The 22,735-nt window shown below is 45.2% G+C and overlaps 1 protein-coding gene across 5 annotated transcripts in view; it reads left to right on the forward strand.

The window, feature by feature from the left end:
* FARP1 (FERM, ARH/RhoGEF and pleckstrin domain protein 1) overlaps positions 1-22,735 on the forward strand; it is a 313,748-nt gene that overhangs the window by 59,388 nt on the left and 231,625 nt on the right. For all 5 annotated transcript variants that reach the window (XM_054446398.2, XM_054446402.2, XM_063651069.1 and 2 more), the window contains exon 2: positions 11,948-12,141. In XM_054446398.2, the coding sequence (XP_054302373.2) occupies positions 11,971-12,141 (171 nt within the window). In that variant the 5' untranslated portion in view covers positions 11,948-11,970. The remainder of the gene's footprint in view (positions 1-11,947; positions 12,142-22,735) is intronic.

Here is a 22,735-nt window from a genome sequence, read left to right on the forward strand (position 1 = left end):
CAGATCCCTTAAGTCTGGGAGTTCAAGACCAGCCTGGCTAACATAACCAGACTCTTTCACTACAAAAATTAAAAACCTACGTGGGCGTGGTAGCAGGTGCCTGCAGCCCAGCTACTCAGGAGGCTGAACGGGGGAGGAACGCTTGAGCCCAGGAGTTAGAGGTTACAGTGAGCAGTGAGCTGAGATCGTGCCACTGCGCTATAGCCTGGGTGACAGAGCGAGACCCTGCCTCAAAGAAACAGAACAGCAAAAGCTTAGTGCCAGGAAGATACAAGAGTGTTGAACAGCAGTGTTCACTTGGATTAGAAGATGGTTTAGTTGAAAGGAGAGACATCATGGCAGATGGTTGAAATGCCTTGCTGGGAATTTTTACATTTAACTCAGTTTTGATTGGACTCAGGTGTTTGAGTAGAAAAGTGAGATGGTTAGAACTGGACATTTGAAATAACCCCTATGAAAATGATAAAGATGAGAAAATTTCTCTTTTGCTCTGAGTTTTCCTTATTTTCCAGAGACTTGTCAGGGTTATTTAAGACAACCTATTTAATTTAAAAAAATTGTTAAAAATATGGTTGCCAAGAAAGGAACAGTGAAGCGAGAATCTTGAGCTCTGCAGTTAATTCTCATTTCCTTGCTTTGTTGTTGAAATAGGGGCACCCTGCTCGTAGACAGTTAATAGCCTGGTCTCCTTTTTCCAAATGATCAAACAGGCGGAACAGTTCCTCCTCTGTTTGAAGTGTCTGCTTGATGTAAAACAGTTGATCTGCAGTTGTTTCTCTTGCTCACAGACTTTTTGGAAATAAGCAAATCTATCCGCACAGATAGCTGTTTTTGAACTTTCTCAAAACCCCTTATCTAACCCCTTGTGAGAAGTCAAACTGAGCTGCTTTGCTTTTGAGGAGGGCCGGGCTGGCAGCCTTTCTAGTTTATCTCCACCCCACCCTCCCCTGGGGCCAGCTCCTGGTTTGTGGCTCCCCCAGGACAGAGGCACAAGGTGGCTTTATGGTAGCTTCTGGCTCATAAGAGCAGAGCCAGATGCATGGAGCTGTTGGAAATTGATCATACGCCCTTTGCCCTTTGCTCTCCTGGGTGTCTGACACTTGATTTTTTGCCCTCACTCAATGGCACATCCAGACTTCTTTGCTCTCAACATGGGGCACAGAAGTGCTTGGAGGACCCAGAACCCAGCCCTTTGGCTTCCTGCAGCTCTGCCACTTGGACTTCTTTGAATAACACGTTTCTGTGAGTTTTTCTTAACCTGGAATTTTTCAGTTGCTTGTATTTAAAACTGGAAGAGGGGAAACAAACCCTTAGAAAAAGTTTCTCTTCATCTACCCGGCTTGATTGAAAGTAGTTCCTCTTCACTGTGATTTCATCTCATTGGATTTATGCTCTCAATGGGGCAGGAGTAGTTGATAGGAGTGTGTGCTTTTAGTAGATTAAATTAAAAATTGTTTAATTACTTCTTAATTAAACATAGTCTTCTTAATTACTTTTTTTTTCTCTTTTAAGAGATGGGGTCTTGCTTTGTTGCCCAGATTGGAGTGCAGTGGTAGAATCATAGCTCACCTCAGCCACAAATTTCTGGTCTCAAGTGATCCTCTTGCCTCAGCACTGCAAGTAGCTGGGACTGCAGGTGCTTACCACCATGCCTGGGTAGTTTTTAAATTTTCTGTAGAGATGGGGTTTTGCTATGTTGCCTAGACTGATCTCAAACTGCTGGCCTCAAGTGATCCTCCTGCCTCAGCCTCCCAAAGTGTTGGGATTACAGGCATGAGCCACCACCCCTGGCCCAAATTACTTCTTAATTAAACATATAGGTATATGGTACAAAATTAAAAAGGTCCAAAAAAGCATCTGATGAAAAGCCAGTCCCCAGCCTGCCTTGCTTTTGTCCCAGGCCAGGCTGGCCACCTCATTGGAGTCAGCTCTCCTTCCAGTTACCTCCCTCTCCTTCCAGTTACCTCCCTCTCCTTCCAGTTACCTCCCTCTCCTTCCAGAGAGGCTCTTTGTGTTCACAGGAATATTCATGGACACATAGACATCTTTAGATTTATGGAGGTGTAATCACAAACCATAACTTTGACCTGTTTCAGGTGCACAATTCAAAGGTTTTTAGTCAGTTTACAGAGTTTACAGAGTTGGGTGACCATCACCACGGTCCAGTTTCAGAACATTTCTATCTCCCCAAAAAGACCACAATTCTTTGTGCCCTTTGCTGTTGATCCAGCTCCTAATCCCAGCCCCAGGCAACTACTTTCTGGATATTTATCCTCCTGATAAAGCCTTGGCTGGATATTACATTTAATAGGATCATAGGTTTATGGTGTCTTTTGCGTGTGGCTCTTGTCACTCAGCAAAATGTTTGCGAGGTCCATCTATGTGGTGTGTGTCAGCATTTTGCATCTTTTTGTGGCAGAACAATATTCCCTGGTATGGATAGATCGCATTTGGTTTATTCACTCACCAGTTGATGACTATTTGGATTATTGGGTTATCCACTTGTTGGCTCTTTTGGCTGTGGACATCTGCATGTACTTCTGTGCAGACATATGTTTTCATTTGTCCCGGGAAGATACCTAGGAGTGGAATTGTGGGGTCACCAGGAGAAGGGTTTGCTGGGTTTCATGCCAAACTTATGATTGCAATTTTAAGAAACTGCCAAAATGCTTTTTAAAGTGTTTGCAGCATTTTAGATTCCTTCCAGCAACCAGCAGTATATGAGTTTCAGATTTTTCACATTCTTGAGAGCTTGTTTGGAAGTTCTAGCAGGGGAGCACAGCTACTCGTATACCCTTGACCAAAAACCAGTCCTCCTCTATTGGGGATGGTCGTCCTCTTCTACCAAGCATGCAGTTTTGGGAGGGACACCCATGAAGTGGTGAGGGAGGAAAGGAACACCCGCCTAGCCAGCCAGGTTAGCCAAATCAACCCTGGCAATCACCCCCAACCCTGACGATCAATGGGGTGAGAGATGTCACAGCCAGATGGCCCTCACATCCAGATTCTCCACATTCTTGATAACACTTGTTATTGTCTGTCTTTTTTGTTATAGCCATTACAGTGGGTGTGAAATATCTTATTGTGTGTATAATTTGCATTTCCTAATGATTAATGATGTTGAACATCTTTTCATGTGTTTAACCATCTTTATGTCTTTGCAGATTTAAAATCTTCCTATTATCAGTTTTAAAACATGAGGTAATAGCTAACTTACAGTGCCTCTCACCATTTCTACTCCTTTCCCTGCCAGTTTTTTAGCTGCATTATTTCTACATTGTCAGGCGTTATATTCTGTGGCTGTTACAGTTATTTTTTTCTTTCTCTTAAAGTATAAATGGATGTAAAGTTTACTAATAATTGTTTTTCATTCTTTCACTACTTTTATTTTGCTGAAGTTTATCCTTTAGTAGTTTTTTTGAGAAGGGATTGGCTAACATTCTTCTGAATTCTCACCTATTTAAAATGTTTGGCTATTGGCTGCATGTGGTGGCTTATGCCTGTAGTCCCAGCACTTTGGAGGCCAAGGCAGAAAGATTGCTTGAGGCTAGGAGTGCAAGACTAGCCTGGGCAACATAGCAAGACTCTGTACATACTAACTGGTTGTGGTGGTGGTACGTATTTGCAGACTCAGCTACTTGGGAGGCTGAGGCAGGAGGATCGCTTGGGCCCAGGAGCTCGAGGTTACAGTGAGCTGTGATCATGCCACTGTACTCCAGCCTAGGTGACAGAGTGAGACCCTATCTAAAAAAAAAAAAAAAAAAAAAAAGAAAAAGAATTTGGCTATTATAGTTGAATGAAAGTTTGCTTGTGATTAAAGTTTTGATTCTGCTACAATTCTTTGAGGACGTTTTTGGCATTTAAGCCTTGAATGTTGCTGTGGACAATTCTAAAATTTTGTCCCCTCATACTTTATTTGAACTTTTTGCCTAGCTGCCCAAATGATTCCTTCCTAAAGTTTGAAGACCAGCTGTGACTCAGGAAATGAGTTTGTCGGATTATCATTGTGGTGATCATTTTATGGTAGTTATCCCTGGAATACGATATCTTCATTTATTATGGACAAGTATCTTTAATTTCTAAAATGTTTTCCTGAATTATGCCTTAAACTTTTTTTTTCTTGTTCTATTCTTTGATTTTTGTTTCTTTAGGGATACTAATTGTGAGTATGTTGGATCATCTCTCTTTGTCTTCCATATCTATCAGTTCTCTGTGTTTTTTTCAGACAGTCTTACTCTGTCGCCCAGGCTGGAGTACAGTGGCATGATCTCGGCCCACTGCAAGCTCTGCCTCCTGGGTTCATGCCATTCTCCTGCCTCAGCCTCCTGAGTAGCTGGGACTACAGGTGCCCACCACCATGCCTGGCTAATTTTTTTGTATTTTTAGTAGAGATGGTGTTTCACTGTGTTAGCCAGGGTAGTCTCGATCTCTTGACCTCATGATCCGCCTGCCTCGGCCTCCCAAAGTGCTGGGATTACAGGCGTGAGCCACTGTGTCCGGCCATTTCTGTGTGTTTTAAATCTATTGCTTGCTTTTCTCAATCTTTCCCATCTGGTCCCTCATATTTTCACCAGTGCATATTTCCTTTTAGCTGCTTCCCATTTGGCCTGTATTTTGGTGATATTTTCATTCTTCCATTTTGTCCTCCTAAGGTGTACCACCCTCATTCTTTATTTGCTGCTAGTCTTCTCATAGCTTCCTCGAACTCTTGCAAATCCTTTTATATTTTTGTCTGTGGAATCAGTTATTTCATGAAGTTTTATTAATTTATAACAATATGTTTGGACAAAGGTTTAATCTGTTGCATGTAACATTTCTTTGGATGTTCATCTGTCATTTTTCTTTTTTCTTGCAGCATCTTTGTAAAGGTTTTTTTGTTTGTTTTTTGGTTAGTAGGTATGAAGTAGCTCTTTGCAGGAGCCTCAGTGGGCCAGCAGACAGAGCCGTGCCCCCATACTAATAGGAATTTTCATGACTTGGTGTGTGTGTGTGTGTGTGTGTGTGTGTAATCCTTTCAACCTTTGCTATTCCCTTACTTGCTGAAACTTTGGTAGTCAACCTTGGTGGTGTGTCTAATGCATTCTCTGTCTTTTTCATCTTGCCTCAGCGACAGACTGCTTCCTACAAATATGGCTTGCCTGTATGGTTTCTCATTTCATATCAATCACACTGTGCCCAGGGAAGCTGTTACTGTGAATTTGCACACCTGTCCCTGTTATTCCAAGAAAGTTATGACTGGTTTGTTGCTTATTTGAGGCTCCACCATTTTTATCTGAGCTCTGTAGCCATGAGCAGCCTCTCCAAGCATTTTCCTTCCCTTCTTTCTGACCTTCACTGCAGCTTGGCACATTTTTCTTACATTTTCTGGTTTGGGGCTACAGATGTCTCCCAGTTTCCTCAGAGATGGAATTTGCATTTTTTAGTGTACTGCTTATTGCTTTTGGATGAATTCCAAGAGGAAGTCCTTATAAGTCAGGATACTAAGACAAGACAACTCTAGTTTTTTACCTTTTCTCTGGCAGTTAAAAATCTTGTTACTTTTTTGGTGTTACTTTTTTAAAGTAACTTTTCAAATAGAGCTAACTAAGTTTTGCAAGCAGCTTTTAACTTTAAGGTCTGGAATAATCACTTTAGTAATAAAGTATCACAAGGAAAGAAATAGTAGTCTATATTTTGACTATTCCTCAAGAAATTCAGAAGTCAGAGGAAGTTAATGGAGATAAATTCAGAATAGAGCATAGATTAATATTTATACACTAGAGGCCTTTCGGTTTGTTGGATTTGTTTATCTGGAAGACGGCACTGCATTACTGGGCTTACCAGTTTTGCTATCAAGCATCAATTGTGGTTACCCATTTATGACTTGCCAGCGTTCCTGAGATGTTCCCTTAGCGTTCTTAGGATGCTCAACTCGAAACTCTTGGCTGGATTTATGGTTGAATTAAACAGACTTTTCCATGTACAGCAACAGTCTGCATGCAAGTATGATAACAAAAAGAAAGTATGACATACTTTGTTCAAGCATCAGTATCCAGAAGTAGAAATAACCTAGACATGAGATCATTTGAGAACTAAAGAGAAAGGAAGTTAAGCTACCAAGTATCTGTTAATGACTAACTCAATTAAATTTTTAAATGCCAAGGTGCCAAAAATTAGACTATATATTTATCTGGGGATTTTGGGCAAGAGGGAGAGAAAGGATTCAGTTCAGAGGATGAGGAATCTTGCTTTTTGCTTAGGTAGGACAAGGAGAAAATATTTTCAGGGAGGGTCTGAGCACCTTTAGGCTGGGGTGAGGCGGGAGAGGAGAGCCCTTCCTTCCTGTTGTCATTGGCTCCCTGGATGGGCATCAACACCATAGCCAGGTCCACGCCTGCTTGACTCAGAGTGACAAGCCTAGCTAAAGCCCAGTGTGAATGACCGTGCACAGGGCCTGTCCCTGCTGAGCAAGTGCAGGGCAGAGTGGGTGGGATGGGAAAGGGCCACACCAAAGTAGGAAAAGTGCATGGAGGGGTTGGGAAGGGGGAAGGCCAGCTTGACTGATGGCATAGTTTTCTCTGGAGATTGCATTTATTTTTAACCATGAGACAGTGAACAGAAAACATATATGGAATAGAAGTAATTTTGCCTGGCTTGTGAAGATTATTTTGGACACAGCTGACTTCATAATGAATATACCGCTCCCCTACCACCACCACCTCCACACACACACACACACACTTTGAATCATTGACCCAATATTGAGGATCTCTTTTCCACTTCGGTGAAGGGCACTAGGCTGGGATTCTAGATTAACCAGGGTGGTCTCATCCCTCAAGGCTAATGAGTGAATGAACCAAAGCAGAGATCACACAACCAAACAGGTTAGAAACAGATGCTTAGAAAAAGCTTATTTGAGGCAGAAGTGAGAAAGGCACTTATATAACAGACCTGTGGAATCAGGCATTCAAAAAAGAAGGGGCCAGCGTGGTGGCTTACGCCTGTAATCCCAGCACTTGGATCATTTGAAGTCAGGAGTTCAAGACCAGCCTAGCCAACATGGTGAAACCCCATCTCTACTGGAAAAAAAAAAAAAAAAAGCCGGGCGTGATGGTGGGCATCTGTGATCCCAGCTACTGGGGAGGCTGAGGCAGGATAATCGCTTGAACCTGGAAGGCAGAGGTTGCAGTGAGCTGAGATTGCGCCATTGCACTCCAGCCTGGGCGACAGAACAAGACTCCATCTCAAAAAAAAAAAAAAAAAAAAAAAAAGCAGTTCTCAGATCTTCACTCCTTATGTCATCTGGTAACACTGGGGTTCTGAGACAGACAGTGTTAGCTCCAGAAGCATTGCCTGTCTTAGAACCCCTATGTTACCAGACGACATAGGAGTGAATAAAATCTTCAAAAGGCTTTGATGGACCGTAGGTGAGGAAGGTGAGTGTGGGAGAAGTTAGGAGTAAATGGTGTTTCCTAGACAGTGATCAGGCCCTTACCATGTTCGATTGAAGGACACGCCCCTTTAGGCCCTGGTGATTTGAGTCGCTGTGGATGTGACCCCATAGTTTCTGATTTGCTGACCTCAGGGCCAGCCCTTGTGTCTATAGTGACAGTATTAGAGGTTTCGTTGCAGAGGAAGTAAGGAATACATTAGGAAACTTCTGGGGACCTACTCTTAAGGAAAGGCTGACAATGAGTTAGGGAAGAAAACTCTGCAAAATGAGATTTGCACACCGGCTGGTTTTCCTGAAGAGAAGCCTTTAAAACTTTCCTGAGTTTTGTTTGTTTTTATTTTTGAGACAGAGTGTTGCTCTGTCGCCCAGGCTGGAGTGCAGTGGCACGATCTCAGCTCACTGTAAGCTCCGCCTCCTGGGTTCACGCCATTCTCCTGCCTCAGCCTCCCGAGTAGCTGGGACTACAGGCGCCCAACACCATGCCCGGCTGATTTTTTGTATTTTTAGTAGAGACAGGGTTTCACCGTGTTGTCCAGGATGGTCTCTATCTCCTGACCTCGTGATCCACCCACCTTGGCCTCCCAAAGTGCTGGGATTACAGGCGTGAGCCACTGTGCCCGGCCAACTTTCCTGAGTTTTAAAGCAATGGTAGAAGTTTCCAGGTGAAGAAGGAGGGCAAAGCGCTCAGCCACAGCGAGCCACGTGTGGAGACCTGGAGGCAGACAGAGGCAGCGGGAGGGGAGGGAGAAGCTGAGGGGTCAGGAGACGGACTATCCGGGGAGGAAAGATTTTTTTTTTTTTTTTTTTTTTGGAAAATAACTTTGTTGGCTGGGCACGGTGGTTCACGCCTGTAATCCCAGCACTTTGGGAGGCTGAGGCGGGTGGATCACTTGAGGTCAGGAGTTCAAGACCAGCCTAGCCAACATGGTGAAACCCTGTCTCTACTAAAAATACAAAAATTAGCTGGGTGTGGTGGTGTGTGCCTGGATCCCAGCTACTTGGGATGCTGAGGCAGGAGAATCGCTTGAACCTGGGAGACAAAGGTTGCAGTGAGCCAAGATCTTGCTGTTGCACTCCAGCCTGGGCAACAGAGTAAAACTGTGTCTCATAAAAAAAAAAAAAAAGAAAAAGCCGGGTGTGGTGGTGCACGCCTGTAATCCCAGCTACTCGGGAGGCTGAGGCAGGAGAATTGCTTGAACTTGGGAGGCGGAGGTTGCAGTGAGCCGAGATTGCACCGCTGCACTCCATCCTAGGTAACAGAGTGTGAGATTCCATTGCAAATAATAATAATAGTAAAATAAAATTAATAAAAAGAAATAAAAGAAAAACTTTGTTGATACTATAGTACAATGTATAGAATGGTGGAATGGCTTCTTGGGAAAGGGGGAATAGTTGGAGGGGTGGGTGGCTGGAAAGAAATGAAGGGTGACTTTTTCTCAAATGTGAGTGAGACGCAGCCCACAGTTCTATTCCTTGCACCCCAGATAGCTCTGTGGTGCCCCTTCTGTGGCCCCTTTGTCCAGAAGTGCCCCCTGGGGGTCTTTTTTTCCCATCTCCTCTTTCTGCATGACCCTCAACATTGGGCCTGGTGGTTCATTTTGCTTTTTTGGTTACACATTCACCCCCTTTCATCGATTATAATGGCTTTCACCCTGAACCCATAGCCCAGACCCAGCCTGGACAGGACAGCTCCCAGATAGGACAGCCCACAGGATGTCCTTTTATAGCCCCAGGGAGCATTCCAAAGCACACTCACACCTCCCCCTCCTCCTTCCTCCCTTCTGCCCTGATTTCAAACTTTCTCATCAGTGTTGGACTTTCTTTTTCTTTTTTCTATCTTATTATTATTTTTTTTTTGAGACAAGTCTTGCTCTGTCACCCAGGCCGGACTGCAGTGGCGCTATCTCGGCTCACTGCAAGCTCCGCCTCCCGGGTTCACGCCATTCTCCTGCCTCAGCCTCCCGAGTAGCTGGGACTACAGGTGCCCGCCACCACGCCCGGCTAATTTTTTGTATTTTTAGTAGAGACGGGGTTTCACCATGTTAGCCAGGATAGTCTCCATCTCCTGACCTCGTGATCTGCCCACCTCAGCCTCCCAAAGTACTGGGATTACAGGCGTGAGCCACCCTGCCCGGCCCAGTGTTGGACTTTTACCTCCTTTTGGTAGCTAACCATTTTTAACATTGGGTTAGTTTTTCCACAGAAGTAGATTTTATAGCATCACCTTTTGATTTCCATTGCTGCTGTCCAGATTGGCACTTCAAGCATGAATTGTTACAGTTGATTTGTAACTGGATGCCCCAGACCCTGCCCTCCCAACCCTCTTTCTTTAGTTATATATAGTACCATCCTCAGGTTCATTTTTCTGAAATTGTTGTTGTTGTTGTGTTGTTAGTCTTCCCTCAGCAGCTCCTGCTGCCTACGGGGTAAAGACCATATTTTTCAGCCAGGCATTTGAAGTCCTCTAAAGGAGGGGTCCCCAGAACCTGGGCCGTGGACCAGTGGTCCGTGGCCTGTCAGGAACTGGGCCGCACAGCAGGAGGTGAGCGGCAGGCGGGCATCACCACCTGAGCTGCGCCTCCTGTCAGATCAGCTGCAAGCATTAGATTCTCATAGGAGCACAGACCCTGTTGGGAACTGCGCATGTGAGGGATCTAGGTTGTGCTCTCCTTATGAGAATCTAATGCCTGATGATCTGAGGTGGAACCGTTTCATCCCACAACCATTGCCTCTACTTTGTCTGTGGAAAAACTGTCTTCCACAAAACAAGTCCCTGGTGCCACAAAGGTTGGGGACTGCTGCTCTAGAGCCTGACTTCAAATCATTTCTAAAATACATCTTGAACTCTCTGGCTCTGATTCTTACTCTTTTTTGCCTGTGCCATCGTGTTTCTGTCCCATAACTCTGTGGATGCCATTCCACTTCCCAGGAGTGCCTTTTCCTTGTCTGTCTCCTATCTCTTTCCAAGTATTTTCCAACGTTTGAGACCAACTTGAGTTCAATTCTCACCTTCTCCATGATGGAAGGCTTCCCTCTCTTTTAACCACTTCATCTCACATGGAAATCTCATTCCCTGGTGTCCTTCTGACACTAAATATGCAGCTGTATATAAATATACTGGCTGAGTGGTCCAGTTGTTAAGCAGCCAGTATTGACCTCCACTCTGTGTGAGGCATTGTGCCTAGGTAGGCGCTGAGCTGCAGAGGACGTTCGAGATTGGGTTCCAGCTTTAAGGGCATCACGGTGCCTTCTCCACACATGTGGGCTCAACCACCACGGTGTGGCTTTGACAGCCGTGAGCACAGAGCGGATAGCAGCACATATGCTCTGCACCGGATGCCAGGATGTGACATTTGTTGTTTTTGAGATGGAGTTTCACGCTTGTCACCCAGGCTGGAGTGCAGTGGTGCAATGTTGACTCACTGCAACCTCCACCTCCTGGCTTCAAGCGATTCTCCTGCCTCAGCCTCCCGAGTTGCCAGGACTACAGGTACTTGCCACCACACCTGGCTAATTTTTGTGTTTTTAGTAGAGGTGGGGATTCACCATGTTGGCCAGGCTGGTCTCGAACTCCTGACCTCAGGTGATTCACCCACCTTGGCCTCCGAAAGTGCTGGGATTACAGGCGTGAGCCACCGCGCCTGGCTGGGATGTGACATTGCAACTGAATTTTAAAGCAATGGTAGAAGTTTCCAGGTGAAGAAAGAGGGCAAAGCACTCAGCCCCAGCAAGCCACGCATGTGGAGACCTGGAGCCAGACAGAGGCAGCGAGAGGGGAGGGAGAAGCTGAGGGTGTCATTAGACAAGAGTAGACTATCTGGGGAGGAAAGATGACTGTTTTTAGGAAAATGACTTTGTTGATACTATAGTATAGTGTGTAGAATGGCTTCTTGGGAAAGGGGAAATAGTTGGAGGGGTGGGTGGCTGGAAAGAAATGAATTATTAGGTGGTTATTGTAATAGAAATAAACACTAGAAACCAAGAAAAATGACCCTACTCTGTTGCCTCTGTCTGTGTGAGTGTATGTCTGCGAGTGTATGTCTGTTTCCTCAACCAGATTATTAGCCCAAGCTCTGCAGTGCGCGTTTTACCTGTTTATCTTTAGAATACCCACAGTACTTAGCATGTAACTGTGTCCATAAAGGTAATTAATGGATGCTAATGATATGGTTTAGGCACTGTTTATCATCTTCGCACCAGACGTCAATGTGTAAACAGTAGTGCCTAGCCTAGCTCATTGTAGACGCTGAATAATTAAGAACAGACTGTAAAACGAGAAAGGAATAAAATATGCAACAATATGCAAAATTATTCAAAAGAATAAAGTACGCAAAAAGTATTTGCATGCCTTGAGTGCTTAAAGGTGACTTTGTGAGTGAACCGACGCCTCCCTATATGTGATGCCTGTGCAGGGGATGGAGCCCCCTGCCCACCTGGGTGGGGTTCAAGGTGGCACACAGCTTGGGTGGTAGTCTCTTATTCTGATGTGTTTTTCTTTCTCACTGCTTCCTGCAGATATTCTCTAAGCCACTTTCATCATGGGAGAAATAGAGCAGAGGCCGACCCCAGGATCACGACTGGGGGCCCCAGAAAATTCGGGGATCAGTACCTTGGAACGTGGACAGAAGCCGCCCCCAACACCTTCAGGAAAACTCGTGTCCATCAAAATCCAGATGCTGGATGACACCCAGGAGGCATTTGAAGTTCCAGTAAGTTGGGGGCTTATCTGTGAACCCACGAGTGTGGTAGGGGGCAGCCTTTGGTGTGAGGAGGTTCGGCTCATTCCCATGGCCAGTGACATGAGGCGGCCGGAGGGCCTCCATGTTCAGCACCTCCCTCCCCGCCCCCCAATGGCCCCGCTGACCCATTCTGGTTTCAAGCTCTCCAGTGTCTAGATTTATGCATGAACCACCCATATAGTGATGTCAGTGGCCTCGGCACTTGAATTTTACTATGACCTTTCATTAAAATATATATGTAATCTAAATGCATATGTATATGTTATGTATATTTATGTAACTGGAGGGAAGAGTGGTCTTGTGGCTGGATCCCAGTTTAATTTACTGGTCATAGACGATTCCTCTCTCACACTGGTGCTTGTGCGTGTGTGTTTGTGGCGGGGGGGCTGTCGAACTCAAGTCCAGGTTACTGGCAAGAACAATCCCGAGACCATCATTAAAGAGCCACGTGTGTTTTCATGTGAGGGAATCAGGAGAGCCTGTGCATGTAACCCCACAGGGTGGGTGTGGGAGTATCGAAAAGCCTCCTTCCGAGCCTGCCATATGGCAGCCCTAGAGATGGGGAGGCTCTGCCACCCCAGGGCCCTGGACAGAGCAGCCTGGGGGCTGGAGCTGTCACAGGAGGAGCTGGCAGCCTGGGCCCCTCAGCAGCTGGAGCCGCTGGAGCCCCTGGCGCTCCTCACTTCTGCTGTTCTTCTCTGAGCCCCTGCCTGGCCTCTCCCAGTCTGCTCCTCAGATCGCTCCTGCGGGAGGTTGAGGAGCCGCCCGCCGCCTGCTTCGTGCAGCTGCTGCACATCTTATTCCCAGCAGGAGAGGAAGTGGGAGTGTCTGGCTGGCTAAGTGGCCGGCCCACTCCCTCTCATCGGCTCAGTCCAGAGAACGCTTAACACTCCTCGGATCTAGTATTTTGGGTTTTCTGTCTCGAGTATCGAATACCACGTCTAATATTGTTTGTGGAGGAGGAAAATAACTCTTGAATTCCAAGCAGCCAACTTATAAACAAACCCTGGGAGCACACCTGTTTTTAACATGGAGACGATATGTGTGTCATTGCTGTTGGCTAGAGGGGCTGGAATTTAATAGTCGGCATTAATGTTGGTAATCCATCATTTAATCATTTATGGGATATGAGTCAGCAAATTATATTTATTTCAAAGAACATTGCTCAGAGCACATGAACTAACATTAAACGTCCCAGGAAAAGATAAACTCAGAATAGCTATGCTTAAAACCACCAATTTTTTGCACACTGCAAACAACCTTTGTGTTTTCTAATTTTCTTGTGGAATTTGTATCTTTCAAGGACTTGGGACAGCTTTGTATTTTGGTGAACAAAGCTATTGCTAATCTGCTAAAATCATAGACTCTGTTGAGGAGAGCCCCTGCCATCCGGTTCGAATTGGGCCTCCTGGCACACGTGGTCCGTATGTGCGCCACCTCACCCACTTTTTTGTCTTTCTTGCCAGACTGGTTCAGTGAGGTGTTGCGTTTCAGTGTTTCCTATTCAGTACTGTGAAGGACTTCTGAGCCCAGGTTTCTAGCAGCACATTCTATTAAACGGTGTTCTTCTGAGTGGGTTGGACTGTGGAACTAGCAAATGCTGCTCTTGTGTGCACTCACTCCTGGGATTGTTGGACTGTGCTCACCTGCAGTTCTTCTTGAAACCAAAGAAAGTCAAGACCCCATTCCTAGCTACTATTTAACACCTATCTAGGAACTCCCTGCCCAAGAAGTAGTAATAAAAGTGCGTTTTTATCTTTTAAAATGATTTTTCTTCATAATTTCTGATGGCTTATGCTTTGCATTTATAAGCCCTTTGTCTGAAAGGAACCTTTCTCATGCTCTCTGATAAACTCCTATGCATTCTTAAAAGCCCTATCAGTTTTACCTGGATGCCTACTCTCTCAAGCAGTGGACAGGACTTTTTCTTCCTTCCTGCAGACCTCTTTACTCATATACGTGCATGAGGGAGCCTGGGTCCAAATCCCAGCGTCTCCTACTGATAGTTGTGCAGCGTGAACAAGTTATTTAACCTGTCTGTATTGATAAAATGAGGCTAATAATGAACTCGACTTTATACTATATGAGAATAAAAAAGAGGTGACACAAAGTGTTTGGAGCAATTCTTGACATGTAGTAAGAGCTTAACTAAATAGTAGTAATGACATGCATGTCCAACTGCCTGCCTGTTCTGTCTATATCCCCAGCATCTAGCATGGCACCTGGCATATAGTAGCTGCTAATTAAATGTTTGCCGACTGTTAGAGTGAGTGTGAGTTTATTTTACAAGTAGAATTAATGCCATTGTTCGTTTTCACATGTCTCCTCCATTCATATTTTTCTTTTTCTCTCCCTTTTTTTTTTTTTTGAGATGGAGTCTTGCTGTGTCTCTAGGCTGAAGTGCAGTGGTGTGTCTCAGCTCACTGCAATCTCCTCCTCCTGGGTTTAAGCGATTCTCCTGCCTCAGCCTCCCAAGTAGCTGGTACGATAGGTGCCTGCCACCACACCCAGCCAATTTTTGTATTTTTAGTAGAGACGGGCTTTCACCATGTTGGCCAGGATGGTCTTGATCTCCTGACCTCGTGATCCACCCGCCTTGGCCTCCCAAAGTGCTGGGATTACAGGTGGGAGCCATCACACCTGGCCATATTTTAATTTTTCTAGTTTGGTCAGAATGTTTCTCTTAACCTCTGGGCAACAGATGTATTCCTTAACTGGCTGTAGAAAGTCACATATCAGCATTTTTATTGGTGGAGCTGATTTTGAGTCAGTACCTCATGCTCTTTAAGAGCAACCACGGCCAGGGCAGCAGCAGCTGAAAGGCATCGGGGCTGGCTGTGATGGCTCAGTCATCAGGGGTTGGGAGGAAGGTGACTACTGGATTGTGAGAGACTCAGCTCCCCAGTCTTGCTTTAAAACCTTGCTGTGAAACTTTTTGCCGGGAATTCAAGGCCAAGCGTCTGACCCTGGAAACGTCCTTTGATGGAGTGCCCCAAGTGAATGACTTCTCATGTCACATTCAGTCACATTCGCCATGCAGCTGAGCCGGGCACGTGGCCAGAAGTCCCTGCAGTTTCCTTTGGGGATGACTGATGTCTTTCCCTGGGGGTTGAATTTCCTGGGCCTTTGCTTATTAATTTTATTTTAAAATACGGAATTGTAGGCAAAGCAGTCATTTAAAATGCAAATCCCCTAAACACTTCCTGGCACAAAGAACCACACCATCTTCTTCATGGTGTCTCCGTCCTTCTTTGCACCCTAAAAAAATTATTATTAAAGAGCTCTACCTTTTGGAAGGCTTTGGCAGTTAGCTCCATGATCTTTTCCATTCTGTAGCTGGTTCCACAAGCACCTTTGTGGTTGAACTTGGACAGTCTTTTTAGGTATTTCCTCTGCAGAGTGGAAAGTTCAAGCGCAGTATTTATAGTAAATTCTTGCATGGTGTTTTTTTCGTCTTTATGTGGAAAACACTGTGCAAATAAGCTTCAGCCTGTGGTTTACGATATATGCGGCTTTCTTTTCCAACCAGAGGTTATGAAACGGAGTGACTCTTGGGCATCTGAAAGGGTTAATAAGGTGCCCCTGTGCCCACCCAGGCCATTTATTTCCCTGATGGTTCCTGGGAAGGTTTTCTGTGTCCCCTCCTCCTGACCCTGCTGGTAAACAAACACAGTTCCCACTGACACTAGTAGGATGAAGCAGTTGGTTTCCTCTCCACGTGTTTATTCAGTTTATGTATTTTCATTAGCAGTGTTTCTATAGGAAGAGCAGAGGAAATAAGACACAGCCATTTTTATTTTTTATTTTTATTTTTTGCTTCTTTTGAGCAGCCCTGGTAAAAAATGCTTGGGGAAGATGTTCACAGGTGACAAAAAAGACACCTAGTGTCTGTCGAAAGGTTAGAGGGAGTGGCCAGTTGCAGGCGGGTGGACGATGGCAGAAGCCCAGAAGCCTCCCAGGAGAGCAGGGGCAGGAGTTAGTTGCGGCAGAGGGAACTCGGCGTTGATGACCGTCGTCGCAGGAAATGATCTTTGTAACTTTCTCGTGTGTGCTGTCTTGTCACTGCTGTACTCGAGATTTTGTAGCTCCTGAGACTCATGTAGCATTCATGCTTTACCTGAGGATCAGGTGTGGGCTTCGTAGTTCGGGGAGCCTGGGAGAGAGCAATGAGCCTCCGTGTAGGGGCCCTGTACACCAGGAGGTGCCTGGGCAACTCCCATTGCTCTTCTCAACCACAGTCCTCGGCGGTTTGTCTTCCGCATTAGCTTCTCGTGCCAGAACACCCTCTTATTTGTTTACCTGCTTAGTGTTGGCCTCTTGCAGGTAGAGTGGCCACTTCTTGGAGGGCAAGGCCTCTTGTTCTTGTTCATCATCATATCCTACGCTGCAGCGGTCGGTGCCTGTGCATGAAACTGGTCACAGTTCTGCTCGGTCGTTTATATGAGAGTTGGTGCTGTCCTAGCATAACAAGGGAAAGAGCAAGTGGGAAGAGCTTCTGAGTCCCTTCCTTGTGTTTTCACAGCATGAAGGTGGGGCTGGGATTGGAGTCCGGCCCGCAGGACCCTCAACTTACCCATCTTCCAGGCACTAAGCCGCCTCATTTGTGAGATTCGCGGACTTCCTCTGCCTCCTACTCGCACACAGGTGGTCCCTGTTCAGCTTGGCCCGCCCCTCCCCCACCCCTCCCCCACCCCACATCATCACCCCATGCTGCCCTGTTTTTAACCTCTTTCTAAACACCCACCCCATCCTTACCCCGAACACGTTGATCAAAATCCCACCAGCTGCCGGGCCTCTCCCAGGCTCATGCTCCAGGCCAGCCTTCTCTCCTGACAGTGCTGATAGCTCACCTCCAATCAGACCTTGAATCATGGTCTCTAATCTTGCCCCTCACACTCATTATTCCTGGTGCAGTGACTCAGTTTTTTAATCTGCAAAATTAGGCACTGGGGCCAGATGATGTTAAAGGCTACTCCCAACCCCTTTCCTTCTTTGGAAATGAGGACCCTGTGTTGACATCCTTCTTGACGAATTAACTTTTTGTGACTGTATTTGTGAATTTGCCATACAGATGGTAAAGTCTTTCAGGAAAGAGATTTTTAACCTTAGAGCAAACCCTGAGGCCCCCAAAGCCTGATTAGACACAGTGGGTACCGTGTGTCTGCTGTTAAAGAAGCTGTGTAACGAGAGTGAAGAAGCATGCCACGATTTCTATGTCCCATGCCAGTCGCGGGCCGCGGGAAATGTTGTGATTGGCCTTATGTGGGTGTGGGGTGGCTGTTTACATAAAACTCACCGCACTACATAGGGCTGAACTCCATGCTGTTTGACCATGGGAAATGGAAGACGGAAAGAAATCAAATATTTTCTTGATAATACATTATTAGTAGAAAATTCAAGTTTAAGTTGAAATCAGAGAAAACCTAAAGTTTTTGAGAAAAGTAATGAGTTTGTATGTCATCAAAGACCACATAGATTCTTTTCTGGTGTCAGAATCGCCTGTGCTGTCTTGGAGACCTAATTAAGAGTGTTACAAATTCAGTCCCATACGTGATTAAACATTGATTTCATTTCGTTATTATATCTTTTGAAATGTAACAGTTCTTTCATTCCTTTAATTTTCACTGAAACCTAGCTTTGAGATCAATAGGGAGCTTATTCTCCGAGAGCTGTGGTTCAGGGTAAGGTCTCTACTGGTGATAGATTCTAGAGATGACTTCATAAGCTCCATCTCAGAAAAAGGGACAGAGCCAAAGTTTGTCTTTTCAGAAAGCTCAGGGTTTCCTCTTTGTGGCCCTGCAGTTGACATCAGGAGCTGGGCTTGTGCTCACTGGTAGCAACTGTGCCTTTATGGAAGTGTGTTCATTTTCTCTGTCTTTGTCTATATTTATTTATTAAAAAGTCTTTTTTTTGGAGACAAGATCTTGCTCTGTCACCCAGGTTGGAGTGCAGTGGCATGATCATAGCTCACTGCAGCTTCAAATTCTTGCCTTAGCCTCCCTAGTAGCTGGGACTACAGGTGCATGCCACCACACCGGGCTAATTTATTTTTATTTTTCTTTGTAGATACGAGGTCTTGCTATGTTGTCCAGTCTGGAACTCCTGGCTGAGCAGTCCTCCTGTTTGGCCTCCCAAAGTATTGGGATGACAGGCATGAGCCGCTGCACCCAGCCACATCTTTTTTATTTCTAATGAATTTTGTTTCCCAATTTATTTTCATTTTTTGAGACAGAGTCTTCTCTGTCACCCAGGCTCCAGTGCAGTGGAGCAATCCTGGCTCACTGCAGCCTTGACCTTCCAGGCTCAGCAGGCCTCCCACCACAGCCCCCCTAGTTGCTGAGACTACATGCACGCATCACCACACCTAGCTATTTTTTTTTACTTTTTGTAGAGACAGGGGTCTCTCTATGTTGCCCAGGCTGGTCTCAAACTCCTGGACTGAAGTGATCCTCCTGCATTGGCCTCCTAAAGTGCTGTGATTGCAGGCATGAGCCACTGTGCCCAGCCTGTTTTCGTTCTTAATTTCTCTTTCAGCCATCTTAGGGAATGTGCCCTTTTTGGTAAGCTGAAGAAAGTATTTTTTTTTTTCTTTTTCTTTTTCTCCCCGCAAAGAGGTGAAATACACATTTAACTAAAGGTCTTGAGGGGGCTGGGTCTATCTTTTCTCTAAGTGTAGCGGTTCTGACTCTCCTGGAATGGAGTCCCTCCCTGACAGTGGGGTTGTCCCTCGAGTGGTCTGATTGTACTGATAATGGAAGGAAGGTGTTTAGATACCAGGACTACTTAATTTTCTTCTTTTGCCCCACATGCTTCACACATAAGAGGTGGAGGTTGTGGAGCAGGAGGAGGATAGACCCAAATAAAATTTAATTGGCCCTTTCAGACCTGCAGAGAGGCGTGTGTGCCCAGAACTGCTTTTGCCGCCGCTTAAGCAGCTGCACTTTGGACTAGAGCAAGCAGAGGGAACTTAGCGTGTTCACCCAGCTTTAAAAAATAAGTCAGCGTTTCTTTTTTCTTATCACTGTTGCTTTTGGCTCCTTTTATTTGCAAAGTTTCTGAAACAGAATTTAAGGCTACTTTGCTTGGCATGGTCATTTCTGTGTTTTATTTAACTTTGAGTGATAAATGGTGCTTGTCTGAGTCTAGCCCCATGAGATTAAATTTAAAGGCTATTTTGGCTATTTTAATAGAGGAAAAAAATTTTTTTCATAAATCATTTTAGCTAAATACTGTTAGCTTTCCTTTCTGGCGTCTCAGGAGCAAAGAGTAGAATTTAAGAGCTGGCTTGAAATGTTTGTGTGCACCCCTTTCAGCTGTAGTTAAGACCCTTGTGATCAAAGTCAATTCTGTAGCTCTGATATGCTTGCAGTAATGCTTTAACAGCTGTTTGCTATTTTCTCCCTAAAAAAAAAATCAGTAGAACCTAATAAAAAGAATAAACTAATTGAGAATGTCTGAATCTGACTTTAAAATGGGCCATAATCTGAGAAAATGGAGGAAGCTTGAAAAGCTGCTTTTTTTCTCTTTTAAATGGAAACAATATTCTCAATGATAAGAAATGGAGGGTTTAAAGGGGAAATGCAGGCCCTGGGTCTGGGCCGCCTTGCTTCCTACCTGTGTGGCGCTGCATGAGTGGCTGACCATTCTCATCTCTACACATGGAGAATACCTACCACTTGAGGCCCAGGTGACGCTCTAATGAGATCTTCTGCAAAAACACCTTGCAGAGAACACATATATAGTTCTCATGAAAGTAGGTTATCTTCCTTCCTTTCACCCTGAACTTTAGTTTCCTTCTTGTTCTTTCACGGAATTGAGGCCCTGCTTTCAATGTAGAGCTGTTGGCTGGATCAATGGGAGAAAAGAAAGCGAATGAAAGCACTTAAGAATAAAAAATCGTGCTTGTGTCAGATGGAGTCATTCCTCTTAGACTGCAGCTGTCTGTGTAGTCTCACATCAAACTGGGGCTTTCTTTGGAGGGGAGTCATTACCTAAGCCAAAGCTGTGTCCCAAGGGGCCTTTTGGAAGGTCTATAAGAACCAAGCACCACTTGGACAATTGCCGTGAAACCTCTGTTTCTGCCAAGCTCGTTTACTGCCTTTCTGTGGACTTACCTGCAGCTTCTGTGAAGCTTCAGTTCAATCAACTTGAAAATTGAGGGGGTCGCACTTTGCGCTCAGAAATTTTGCATGCATTTTTGCTTTCCTAATTTCTTGGTCTCCTCTATTTTCTTAGCTTCAAAACTTTTCCATTTTCCTAGAGTCAGGATGTTCCTGGGTGAACCATGCGTCCCTCTACCATGGACTGGATGAATGGTTTTAAGGTAGACATAGGATTTCAGGATCCTCTAGGGCAGGTCTTCTCAATATGGGCACTGCAGGTTCATTGGAAGGAAGTGCTCAGCCAGCTGGATGTTCTTGTGTTAGAATGTAAATATAAAAACATTGCACATATTAAATGGACTGATTTTTAAAAACTATCTGCCATGTTTGAATGTTCAATTATTTGCTGTCTTCTATCACTTTGAGCATTTGAGCTGGAGATAATGATTTTAACTCATAAGACAGACACAGAATGAGTTAGTTTGGGATTTCTCTTCTGTAGATAGAATGATCATGTAAAAGAGCAGTTCTCAAAGCTGTTAGCACTTTGTAACTTTGAACGAGAGCCTCATAGGTCTCTGTTTCCTCATTTATACAAACAGGAAGTTGGAGCAGATACCCACGGTGGAATTCTGCGGCTCTGGTTTTATTTTGTGGGATGTGGTCTTGGAAACATGATACGAGTTTCACAAATGTGTATCGACATGGGAGGCAAGGTGCTACTGGTGATAAGAAAATGAATAAAAACAATAACTACCCTCTGAAAAATCCCTTGCTGTGTGCCAGACATTGTGCCAAGTCTGTCTGTACATTACCTCATTTGTTGCTAAGTGAACCTATGAGGTAGGTGAGAATAACACCGATTAGTCTCACAGGGCATAAGTGACTTGGTGCGGGTCAGAGTGCTGGAGAGAAGGAGCTGGAGTCCCAGCCCAGGACCACCGACACCTAAGCCTGTGTGTCACTCACTTTGTTAATGGTCTGGTGCCATAAAGAGCCGTTAGGACAATAAGGACAATACAGCATGTTAGCAGTGCTAGTGCCTGTGACAGGTGCCAGTGGGAGGTGCTTTTTTTTTTTTTTTTTTTTTTTGATGGAGTCTTGCTCTGTTGCTAGGCTGGAGTACAGTGGTGTGATCTCGGTTCACTGCAACCTCCGCCTCCCGGGTTCAAGTTATTCTCCTGCCTCAGCCTCCCGAGTAGGTAGGACTACAGGCGTGCACCACCATGCCCAGCTAATTTTTTTTTTTTTTTTTTTTTTTTTTAAGTAGAGATGGGGCTTCACCATGTTGGCCAAGATGGTCTTGGTCTCTTGACCTCGCAACCTGGCTGCCTCGGCCTCCTAAAGTGCTGAGATTACAGGCATGAGCCACCGTGCCTGGCTGGAAGATGCTTTTAAGTGGGCAGGATGGGTTGAAGAGTGCGGAGTCTGCAGAAGGAAAGCCCAGTGACCGGGGTTTGGCAATATCATCTCCACATGGTAGTTACTGATAAGGGCCAGGGCCCTGCAGAAAGAATGTCAGGGGACTGACAGATACAGGAGAAACCCAGGAGGTAGACCTGACAGGGCGTGGCAGCTGATGGGACAGAAGCAGGGAGCCCCCCGGGAGTGGGAGAGCACCTGCAGTCATCAGGTTTACAGCCTGGATGGCTCAGTGCTGTCACCAAGGGCTAGGAAGTCAACTCTGTGACAAGTGTTTTACTTGAAATGATGTATTCCTTCAGTTGACATGAAAGGAACATTGGTAATGTTGCCAAAAGAAGGCATTTCTTTTTTTTTTTGTTTGAGACGGAGTCTTGCTCTGTCGCCAGGCTGGAGTGCAGTGGCGCGATATTGGCTCAATGCAACCTCTGCCTCTGGGGTTCCAGTGATTCTCCTGCCTCAGTCCCCCGAGCAGCTGGGACTACAGGCACCCGCCACCATGCCCGGCTAATTTTTGTATTTTTAGGAGAGATGGAGTTTCACCAGGTTGTCCAGGCTGGTCTCGAACTCCTGATCTCAGGTGATCCACCCGCCTTGGCCTCCCAAAGTCCTGGAATTACAGGTGTGAGCCACAGCGCCTGGCCATAGAAGACATTGCTTTGTTTTTTTAATCACAAAGAAGAATCTGTGGCTCTGGAAATTAACTTCCAAGATTCTTAGTGATTATGTAAATGGTACAAACTGGAAGTAACAAATGGAAGTTGGTTGCTTGGTTTCAATTTATGTTAGGAAAGTTATATTTATTCCTTGCATTCCAATTTCCTCATCTCCCCAGAAGCTACTCTGTTAAGCTTGCCACACCTGGGTGACCACCAAGCTGGAAAAGCATTTAGATCCAGTGTTTTCAAAGGACTCTGTTCAAAAGCATTAGAAAGGAGCAGGTCAGTTGCTTTCTAGAGCTCATTGTTTAGTTTTGATGTAATTTGCCTGTGACATGAAATATAAAATGCAATTGGCTATTATCCCATCTTCCAGTGGCC

Source organism: Pongo pygmaeus, chromosome 14 (assembly GCF_028885625.2).
Source record: "Pongo pygmaeus isolate AG05252 chromosome 14, NHGRI_mPonPyg2-v2.0_pri, whole genome shotgun sequence".
In the NCBI taxonomy this organism is placed as follows: domain Eukaryota; kingdom Metazoa; phylum Chordata; class Mammalia; order Primates; family Hominidae; genus Pongo; species Pongo pygmaeus.